The sequence below is a fragment of the Notothenia rossii genome (assembly GCF_949606895.1).
Source record: "Notothenia rossii genome assembly, contig: SUPER_2_unloc_1, whole genome shotgun sequence".
In the NCBI taxonomy this organism is placed as follows: domain Eukaryota; kingdom Metazoa; phylum Chordata; class Actinopteri; order Perciformes; family Nototheniidae; genus Notothenia; species Notothenia rossii.
The window spans coordinates 105,408-116,978 of NW_027640361.1; the positions used below are offsets into that span (position 1 = coordinate 105,408).

Genomic DNA, 11,571 nt, shown 5'->3' on the forward strand with positions numbered 1-11,571 from the left:
TCCGACTCCTTCCCCCCCAGAGAGGTGACGTTCCACGTCTCCAAAGCCAGCTTCTGTCGCCCGGGTCTGGTCCGTCGAGACCCTCTTCCTTCACTGCCACCCTTCTGGCAGCGTACCCGACCCCATCGCTGTTTCCCGTAGGTGGTGGGCCCGCGGGACGGAGAAGCAGAGGTGTTGCCCACGTCGCCTTTTCGGGCTGTGCCCGGCCGGGCTCCGTGGCAAGCCCGGCCACCAGACGCTCGCCGACGAGTCCTCCTTCTGGTTCTGGCTCCAGAAGGGGACCCCGGGCTTCCTCCGGGCCGGGTATCTTCACTTCGTGTGTCGTCTTTCATGAGGTCTTGTGAACCAATCTTAGTCTGGCCCCTTGCCTGAGACCAATTTGCCATGGGAGACCCTACCAGGAACACAAGGTTCCAGACAACACAGCCCCCAGGTTCATCAGGGCACACAAACCTCTCTACCACGGTAAGGTGCTGGTTCTTATATTTCTTTTTTCAGTATAAATGATTTGTGCTTGGTGTGCTTTGTTTTGATCAGTCTTTGTTCATATCACAGTCACTGCCCAGGGAGTTCTCCTCGGTCAGCACAGCCAGCCACTATGTGAAATATCACTAGAGGAGGCTGTGGAGCAGTGGGATAGTGCACTAAACTTCGGATCAGGGGAGAGCTGGTTCCAGTGCTGCAGTCAGCATCTCGTTGTTTCCCTGGGTTAGAGACTTCAGCTCAGTGGGGATTGCCCACAGTATTTGAATGTATGTAAGTGGCTTTGGATAAAAGCGTCCAACAGGTGATGTAATGTGAAAGTTGGTGGGATCTTTCAGCAAAGCTTACCAGCCCTCAGTCATTAAAGACAGTCTGCCTGTTCCCCTCCGGGAACTCCGGTACAGGAAGCCATGATTTCACAACCTGTCAGGGAGCCATGGGTCCACGCTCCTGAACGGTATGACCCTGATGTGGGATTGTGTCAGTCTTAAGGCTAAGATTGCTTTCCTCATGGGTCTCCTCGGGGAATCACTTTGGAGTAGGTGTCAGCCTTTCGGGGAAGAAGGTTCCCACTTTGGAATCGTATCAGGGGTTCTCAGCTGAGATGTGGAGGGTGTTCGACCATCCTGTAGGGGTTGAAGATGCCTCCAGAAGACTACTCTCTCTTCGAGTGTGGCAGAGTATGCCATCTAATTAAATAGACATACATAAACTTAACCATAAAGGTAAATAATATTGGCAGTTCATGATTCATTACTTTTGACAGGTTTTATTTATGGAACAGGCAGACAAAGGATAAATGTAACATCCGGATTTCAACATTTCAAAAGATTTGTATTTGTTCATGATTACATAAATACACAAATAAACTATCGGAAAGAAATCAGCAGCTTCATGTGCCTCTATGTCCACATCACTGAGGACCTGACATGGACTCTTCACACTAACACCATCACCAAGAAAGCTCGATAGCGGCTCTTCTTCCTCCGCAGGCTGAGGAGGTTCAACTTGGACTCCAGGATACTCTGCAACTTCTACAGGTGCACCATAGAGAGTATCCTGACTGGCTGCATCACAGCCTGGTACGGCAGCTGCACCGCCCTCAATCGTAAGGCTTTACAGAGGGTGGTGAAAACTGCACAGAACATCACCAGGACGGAGCTGCCATCCATGGAGGACCTTTACTCCCAGCGGCTCAGGAAGAAATCCCTCAGGATTATAAAAGACCCCCATCACCCCAGCCACAAACTTCAGTCTGCTGGCGTCTGGCAGGCGGTACCGCAGCATCCGGACTAAAACCACCAGACTCAGAAAGAGTTTCATCCCACAGGCCATAAAACTATTAAACACCTGAACGAAGAACATCCATAACATTCACCAGTTTGCAACTCATAAATGATGTATCACTTGTTTATAGACTCTTATGGCACTACTTCTATTTCATTGTATTTACTTGCACTATTTTATCTGTGTTGCACTGTTGGAGGAGCCTGGGACCTAAGATTTTCATTGTCATAACTACACTGTAGCTATGTAGGAATGACAATAAAAGCCTTGAATCTTGAAAAAAAACTATAAATTCACAAAATACAATTGAAACTTTATAAAGCCAATAACAAAAGAGTCCAAATCAGCTCTGTGCATTTCACTTATTGTAATTTCTTTCCTCTGAAGCAGTCTGCTGTTGATAATATAAATATAACATTTAGAGTTATTCACATTGAAAAGATATTAGGATGTGGTAGAGTCACTTTTTAATCTGATGACACCAATTGGTTGAAATGCAAGAGCATTATCTTGTCAAATCACATTCAGTACACGCACAGTATTTTTTTTAGGTGTTTATCTTGGTATGCGTGCCAAAAGAAAGTTGCCATTGCGTGATCTAGTTATATCAAATGTGAACATTTCCTTTAATTAAATGCATCCTGTGTGTAGTGTTGACTCCCATTACAGAAACATGTGACTTTATGCCTTCACAGTGTAAATTAAGTTAGAAAATTCAAAACATAAACCAGTGTCTGCATTTAAACCAAAGTAAAACCTTACTTCAGATTCAGTGGAGATCCATCCACCCATTTCCAGGTTGCTTCCCCTCTGTCACTCAAACCAATCCATGCATTTGATTTGGCAAACCAACATAAGTGTCAGTTAAAGAAGAACTTTAGTTGTTACCCCAAATATCTGTGGTTTACATATGTATCTCAACATAAATGGTTGCGTGAGAAAGACTAATTTGTTCAGCTGTTTATGATCAAAACTATATGTATTGATTGAATATGTTACATCTGGTGTTAATTAGATGTCCCTTAGAATCTCATAACTCTGAAATTGAAGTCGGAACTGTTATGACAACTTGGTAAAAAAAACGCGATTATAACACACACACACACACACACACACACACACACACACACACACACACACACACACACACACACACACACACACACACACACACACACACACACACACACACACACACACACACACACACACACACACACACACACACACACACACACACACACACACACACACACACACACACACACACACACACACACACACACACACCTTGATGTTTCATCTGTACAGTATAAGCACTTTTTTAATTGGGTGGTTTAGGCCATTAACTATTAGTGAAATTATATTAATGTTCGTAGTTGAAATTCTGGTGTTTTCTGTGTTGTAACAACTCTCCTTTACACATAGTTCTCCAATCACTTCTCAAAAATGCAACTTGTAGAGCTTCTAAACCTGTGTACATAATTTGTATCATCTCTCTTGTATTTTCCAACAGTGTATCCATACTTAACCCTGTACGGGTAAACTCAAAATAATGATAACACATATGACAACAGAAAAAGAGAAAAAAGAGTTTGAAATATGATGTCTGGGAAAATGGCAATAGTGTAAAGGATAAAACAAAAAACCATCAATACGTCACACCTCTTAAGTGCTAAAGGTAGTCCTAGCAACTGTACCAGATCATTATCTATCCATCTCAAAGATATAAGGATATGTTTGTTTTTTTCTGACGCTGAGTCAAGACAAATTCAAATAAGCTTTATTGACATGCCCACATTTAAAAAATACAAAGCAAATTGACAATACAGATTTAAGACTGAAACAAGTGAGATAATCAAGTCCATGGTGTTAAATACAGACATATCATCTTACAAAGCCACACAGATGATTAATATTCTAAATGTATTGATCCTGTATAGATCTGTTTTACTGGTTAATAAAAAGAGAATAGCATGACATTGTTGTGAAAGCAGGGATCTTAATTTTAAATGCTCATAAACACAAATGTCTTTCCTCTGAAGTACTCTGTCTGCCGCTGATCATAAACATAACAAGTTCACATCTTTCAGGGAGGAGTTGTTCACTTTGAGAAAAAAAGGGGAAGTGGTAAAGCTGCTTTTTATCTGATAACAGCAATTTGTTGAAGTGGAAGAGCTTCATCTTGTCAGAGAACATGTTATACACCCACAATATATTCATACGGTTTTTATCTTTGTATGCATGCTCAAAGAAAGTTATATTTCCTGATCTAGCTAAATCTAATTTGCCCATTTACTAAAGTACTGTCATTCCAGTAACTTCAAATAAAAGGCAGTTTACTTTTCAAATGAAACGTGAGCTAATCCTGCAGTTAAAGTCCCAGATTATTATTGTGATAAACATACATACATCTTTGTATTAATTGACAGCACTAGTTCTTACAGTATGTACAAAGTGGATGGTACCTATGAATGTTAAATACCTGCAATAGATTTGTACTCACATGGCCACAAGAGGTCATTGTTAGGAAACATACTGTATAACACACAGGCTATTTTACATATTTGAACAAGTTAGACCAATGCTGAGACTAGAGTATTGTTGTATGTGTCTGAATTATTCAATAATGTCTGACTGTTTTTATTTTTCTTATTTTTATCATATTCTGCTCAATAAGGCACTTTCAATATTATAACTTTCAGGAACTGTGGGCTTATCAGCAGATGTTTTTAATAAGCTGTTTTTATGTTGATTGGTAAAAGGATTAATACAAATACTAATTTAATTGAGGCAAACAAAAGTTGGCAAAAACTAATTAAATGACTATTTATTTATTACTGATATTAATCCTAAACAAAAACACTAAATAAATGTGATTTATCAATTTGAGCAAAGTCATTCTTATTCATGAAATCAGACATTTTGTATAGTTTTAAATAACTCAATATAAACTAAATTGTAAAAGCATGATTGCATGTTTAGTATCCAAACAGACACCAATGTTAATGTTTCTCACAGATCCAATGCAGATCGTTCTTACAGGACATGTCGTTCCACCTTTTGGTGTAAAGATAGATGTTTACACAGTCCTCTTCACCCCAGTGTGGATTCCCTCCTCCATTATCAGGCTGTCCTGGGCTCCAAAGCCTAACAGGTAGTACAGGAAAACAAGATGAACTAAAAGATTGGACATCAAATACAAATAACTATAAGTAACACAGCCATGTTCTTTTCTTCATACCCAAATGAATCTTCTGGTGAAAGGGGCAGACACCCTACGTTTAAATGCATCCTGTGTGTTGTGTTAACTCCCATTACAGAAACATGTGAAATATTTAGAAAGGTCACAACATAAACCAGCGTCTGTATTTAAAACCAAAGTAAAGCCTTACGTCAGATTCAGTGGAGATCCATCCACCCATTTCCAGGTCCCCTCCTTTTCTCTGTCACTCAAACCAATCCAAGTGTCTTCCTTGATCATGCTAGTGATGAATTCCTGTTCACATATTAAAAATGCAGTTTTTCTGGGATGGACATCAACATTCAGATAACTTTTCCCTTTTTACTAGCTCAGAAATATGTAATTAACACCATTGTTGTGAAGTAATCATTATAGCTGATAGACACATTTGCTATATGTACAATAAAAACATTATTGATTGATAAAAGCAGGAGTTATACAATCACAAGCAGCACACATTACCTGTTCTTCCTCACTGTCTACGATCACCAGATCTGCTCCTCTGGCTGTGCAGTGCTGTCTGCTTTGTTCCCAAGAAGCTTTCTCAGTAGAGAAGAGATAAAAGGAACTACCAAACTTCCTCCATCCTGCAGGACAAGTTTTAAGATCTTGTTGATTTACTGCTTTAACTGCTGAAATATGGAACTCTTGAGTGCATTAAATGTCACTTTTGTAATAATAATGAAAAAACATATTTATTAAGCATTTTTAGAGGGATCAAAAGAGATCACAAATTTCATTGCAGAACAACTACTTCTCTTGTTTGGGATTTAAATAATTGTTTCGATGTGATCTAGTCAGGCACCACAGCACTGATACTGATCTTGTTAAAGTCTTCAATGACATCCACTTAAACACAGACAGTGGAAACATCTCGGTGTTAGTTACTAGACCGACTGGAAAACTGGGTCTGACTTTCGGCAACAGTTCTAAATTGGTTTGAAACCTTATTATCCTTTATTATTATTATGCTGCAAATATCTGGAAAAAATTACCTCTAAGTTCTTCTTCCTATTGCTTATACTAAAAGTAATTTAGACAAGGAAAATGGCCATAAGCATAGTTTACAGAGAAATATAAATATTGTGGTCTCCACAAGTGTATGGGGCATGATTGTGGGTGAAGAAAAGTAAAACAAACTATAAATTAAATCACTGACAATTAAGTCATTAAAAACTAATTCTTGATTATCATTAATGAAAAGTGTCATTCTGTAACTATTTTATGAAAGGATCAATAGTCAGCCTTAGAATATCAATATCGAGGTATTTTGTAAAAAATACTATGATAATATTTATCTTACATACACCGAGCCCTATGCAAACCCCCACATGAAGCACTCACCCTTGTCCATCAAACTCAGGAGCCTGTCCACCTCTCTGGTCTTTTCAGTGAGGCTGGCATTCAGCTGGTTGATCAGCTGGTTGATCAGCTGATCTCTGGCCTGGAGACGCTCAGTCAGGTTGTCTCTCTCTTCAGTCACTGAGGACAGGTTTGCTTTGACAGCGGAGAGATCTGCAGCTGCACCACCTACTGAGTAATGGTCTGAAATGAAAATAGATGTTTCTTAAATGAACTGATGCAATCATACTGACACAAACCAAAGTAAATGTTTTCCTAATTTGACCCTAGGAGAAAAGTAGAAAAACGATAGATGTTTTGGTCAAATGTGCATCTTTCAGAAAAGAATATTGCTCTTGAAAATCACACGTTCAAAATGATATTATTAAACGTATGAAAAGACAGACTCACAGTGGACAGCGAAGCTGATGAGTCCAGCCAGCAGGAAAACACTCAGCAGCCCCAGACCAAGAACAGACGCTCTGAGAAATCTCCTGGGACCTGAACACAGAGAAGACCAGGGAGTGATACAGTAAATCCAAAATCCAGAGTGCACTCTGACTGACCCTCTTACCTTCTTGTTTTGCAGATGATCTTGAGTTTAGGGGTTTGATATCATCAACATTGACATAGATTTCCTCCATTGCTCATGGGACTGCCAACTCTTTCCTAGAAGGTCAGCTCTGCAGCAATTATCATGAAGTATGTGACCGGGGAAAGTGTGGTTGCTGGTTTGAATTACTAAATGCTTTATCTTTTTGAGGAAGTCACACATAATTTGAGGAAGTCACATATCATTTTCATATCTATCCAAAAAAAAAAACAAGACTATAAGGAAATACTGTTTGTTTCTCAAACTGAGAGTCAAGACAAATTCACATAAGCCTTATTGATATGACTATATTAAAAACACACTATTGCCAAAGCACATTGGCAATACAGATGTAAGACTGAAAACATTATGATAATCATGTCCATTGTGTTAAAGAGACATATAATCTTACAATTTAAGATTACCATTACCATGGATTACCATCCATTAAAAGGAATAATATTCAAAATATTCTGATCCTGTAAAGATCTATTTTACTGGTTAATAAAAAGAGAATAGCATGTCATCATTGTGAAAGCAGCTACAAATGTTTCTTGGCATGAAAAGCTGGCTCTCTTGATGGCACAAGGCACAAGACGAACCGGCACAGGACAAAGGGAGACGAGGACTATATAAACGCAAGAGGTAATGGGACAAAGGTGACAACAATCAAGGGAGGAACTGACAATAACACGGGGAGGAAGACACACAAGTGCAGGAGAGCTCTGAAACGAGTACAAAAGAAAACAGAACAGGAAGTGCAATGACAGGACTAGACAGCATAGCCGTGAGAACATGTTTCAAATGGGGGGTGCTGTGGGGATGACACCAGGGCCGGTTTTGACCAATTTGCTGCCCTAGGCAAGATTTTAGCTGGCAATGAAAAACCTCTACAGAAGACCACTACACTACAAACAGAGAAGCATATTGACATGGTGGACAGCTTATATAGCAAGGCTTCAAATGTATTTAGTATTGCATGAACATGTTTTAATTGGGGGGTGGACTTCACATCCTCTAGGGGCGTCCGGGGGTGCACCCCCGGGAAGATTTTTTTTAACATTTTAAAGTAAAATGCTTCCATCTGGTGCACTTTGAACGCCCAATTACTAGAGACTGATCTAGGGGTTACAACTCTAAACACCCATATGAAAAAGATCGGTTTGCATTTTAATAATCAAATAAGTATGTGAACATAACCGATAACCTACCATAGCCAATAACAAATACATGTAGGCTAACTTGTTTTATTTTTGTGGTTCATTTATATCTTATTTGATCAGTTAACATTTATTTATTTATGCATATTTTTAAATCTCTCCAGTTTTAAACGATATTTTTGGTTTACTGTCCTATAGTATACATTGGAATGATTTCAAACCTGTTTTTATTTATCCTAATAATTATAAAGGAGTGCCTTGGAAATATTTGTTTAAATAAATTGTGATCAAAACGTTTGAGACCCACTGAGATAACTTAGACTAAGTTAACTATCTAAACACTCGGAGAGTAATTTACCTCACCTGAGCTGTAGTTATCAGCCTCTCAGTCTGACAGAACTCTCCCTCCACATTATTGTAGAAAGAGCTTCTTATATCCGTTAGCGCAGCAGAAGCTAACAACATTCCCCGCCGGTACAGGTGCACCCCCTCTCTCTATCTCTCTCTCTCTCTCTCACGCTGGCTGTGAGCTGTGAGCTGCGGGCGCCTGATAAGCCAACATCCCCCACTATCATCACTTACAGCGCCCATCGTACAGGGCAAATGGAAAATGTAACCGGGGTGAAAAGGGTGTTATCTTTACTTAATTTAGTGGGAATCTAAGCATAGTATGGGGTGTCATCAAATGCCGTTGCCATGGCGACGGACAACTCGCCATGAAACACGATGTGGCTGTAAGTCCCATCGACACGGACCAATCGTCCCCCAATCTTCACTTGTATATCACCGGTCCATGCCTCAACAGCTCTACGCCAATTCTGAGATCTCATCATATGCCGTTTCCATGGAAACGCATCCCTCGCCATAAAATATGATGTCGCTATAACTCCTATGAAAATTTTCAAAAAGTGCTCAAACTTCACATGTGTGCTAACAGTCCAGCCGTGAAGACATCTACGGGACAGTTTTGAGATTTCTTCAAATCCGTTGCCATGGCAACACAATGCTCGCCATGAAACACGGCTTTCTCATAACTTCAGTGAAACTGCTCCAAACGCCCCAAAACTTCACAGGTTTGGTAATGATGCAGCCATCAACGCATCTAAGCGTAATATGGGGTGTGATCAAATGCTGTTGCCATGGCGACAGATCATTCGCCATCAAGTTAGTTCAGAAGTTTGCAGTTCAAATATTCTGCTGCTTTTCCAAGCCTTTTTACTTTCTTTTCTTCTCTCATCACACATTTAAGCCCCCTGTGTTCATGTATCATTTCAATCTAAATTCTTCCCTTTCTTCTTACACATTACATTTCAGCATAGCAGTTTAGCGTCACATTTTCAGCATAAAGCATTCCCACTAGCAATTTCTTCAGGAATTGCATTCTCTAGTTATGAATGTTGTTACATCAAGGCTGAAAATTAATTTGTTGTTTGTATTATATTTGTATTTAATCTTGTGGAAGTGCAGATCCCCTGTCCTCCACCAGGGTGTGCTGCAGCACCCTCAGCACCCCTATTTCCCACGGCCCTGCTAGACAGGTGAACAAAAAGACTTGACTAAACATAAATCTAACCTGGGCTATGAACTAAACATGAAACATTTAACATGAACCTGATTTACTAACTTAACATGAATAAATTAGCAGACATGACGGGATGTTACAGTCTGACTGACACACTTACCTTCTTGTTTTGCTGATGATCTTCTTGAGTTTAGGGGTTTTACACCTTCAACATTGGTATAGATTTCCTCCATCACTCATGGGAATGTCAAGTATTTCCTAGAAGGTCAGCTCTACAGCAGTTACACTGAAGTATGTGACCAAGGAAGACTTTCAATTTCTAAACACTTTATCTTTTTGAGGAAGTCACTCCCCCACTAAGGGTTAAAATTAGCTTCTTAAGAATCCTGTACCAGACAATGATCACACACACCATATTAAAGTAACTATCTATCTATCTATCTATCTATCTATCATTCCTTTTAAACTTTTAAACTACTTTGACGTAGATTAGTAATACAGTACGTACAATGTATCAATTGTGCAGAAAGGTTATTTTCACAGTAGTAAAAACGTCACGTCTTTTGGATACATGTCACTTTTTTTTTTTAAATAGGAAGTTACAAGTATCAGAGTGCGTGAACATATCCTCTACAAAACCCATCCACCAACTCATGTCTAAAAGGGGCCTTGTTATGCTTGTTGGGGTTTCCCTTCCCTAGTGTGTTATATAGGTTTTTATGCATGTAAATTGTTTCAAAGGCTAAACTCCCAATCTTAAAGAGTTTCTTTATCAAACAGCCCCCCAGCAGTACAATAAGTAGCTTCCTTTAATTGCATATGAAGGTCATGAGCACGTATAAAGCACAGATAAATAAAGATACATGCTAACATCCTGGTTTCCCATGTAATATTCCCAGTAACAAGCAGTCAAATGTGGCCAAAACTCAAACCAATATCTTCATTCCGGCCCTCCAATCACTTGTTGATGTAGACTCTCTTACAAAAATCACTTTTGAAGTCATTTTGCATAAATTATAAAAGTATTAACACATATTGGTAAATTAATAGCATTTTATATAAAGCATTCTTATTCATAGGCAGGGTCAGCCAAACAAAGAGCCCCCTGCTCAAGGAAGCTAACATTCACACATTGGCCATGGGAGCAATTTGGGGTTAAGTGGGATACAGCGACATGTTGACGGCAGGAGCAGGGGTTGAACCCACAACCTTCCCATTTGAAGACAAACCCACTGCCTCACAGCCATACACACAAACTAAGCCTTTTTTTCACAGATCCATTGCAGAAAGGTAGTACACTGCAGATCATTCCAGTTTTTTCTGGGTTACCTTCCATTTAGAAGAATTGCACAGTCCTCTTCCCCCCACTGCAGATCTCCACCACCATTAACCTAAAGCAGTGGTCACCAACCTTTTTAAGCCCAAGATCACCGACCTCGGCCTAGTGAAAGGCGAGATCTACCTATTGCAGAATTGAGTGAAAAAGACGGCCCAGACAGTGCTTCCAATTTGAGGCCTTTTATAGAGGCTAATTGCATCTGAATTACTGTTACAATGAAGGCTCCATAATCAGCTCACAGCATATAGGCAGGGGTAAAGTGCTATGACCGAGTGGGGGGCGGACCTCACCTCCCCTAGGTCCTCACCTCCTCTAGGGGGGTCCGGGGGTATAATCCCCCGGGAAGATTTGTTTTTGAAGATGAAAGCATCAATCTGGTGCACTTTGAGAGCAACATGAAGAGATCTATGGATTCATCTCTCAGCACCCATATGAGACAGAACTGTAAACAGATTTTCTTTTTCTTTATGGATATTTTACAAATCACTCCCCTTTTAAACTGTATTCTTGTTTTACTGCCATATAGTATTTCATACCTGTTTTTCATTTATTCTCTTATTGTTTGTATAACTATAATGATCATATGAAGGTGTACCACGGAAA

General features: G+C 39.7%; 1 protein-coding gene across 1 annotated transcript; it reads right to left on the bottom strand.

Annotated features, from left to right (window-relative positions):
- Positions 1-3,537: 3,537 nt before the first annotated feature.
- Positions 3,538-7,053, bottom strand: LOC307030854 (CD209 antigen-like protein A). Its single transcript, XM_079696233.1, has 6 exons — positions 6,930-7,053; positions 6,767-6,856; positions 6,359-6,559; positions 5,477-5,601; positions 5,166-5,269; positions 3,538-4,920 (listed from the first exon to the last, which is right to left on the bottom strand). The coding sequence occupies exons 1-6, from the start codon at positions 6,997-6,999 to the stop codon at positions 4,776-4,778; spliced, it is 735 nt and encodes a 244-aa protein (XP_079552359.1). The 5' UTR covers positions 7,000-7,053; the 3' UTR covers positions 3,538-4,775.
- Positions 7,054-11,571: the final 4,518 nt, after the last annotated feature.

What these genes read in the sequence shown, in the direction of transcription:
- LOC307030854 (XM_079696233.1), bottom strand. Translation starts at nt 6,999, where the DNA reads ATGGAGGAAATCTATGTCAATGTTGATGATATCAAACCCCTAAACTCA. An exon ending in CATCAGCTTCGCTGTCCACT is followed by an intron (nt 6,560 to 6,766) that starts GTGAGTCTGTCT and finishes TTTTCATTTCAG; the next exon opens with ACCATTACTCAGTAGGTGGT. An exon ending in CCTGAGTTTGATGGACAAGG is followed by an intron (nt 5,602 to 6,358) that starts GTGAGTGCTTCA and finishes CTTGTCCTGCAG; the next exon opens with GATGGAGGAAGTTTGGTAGT.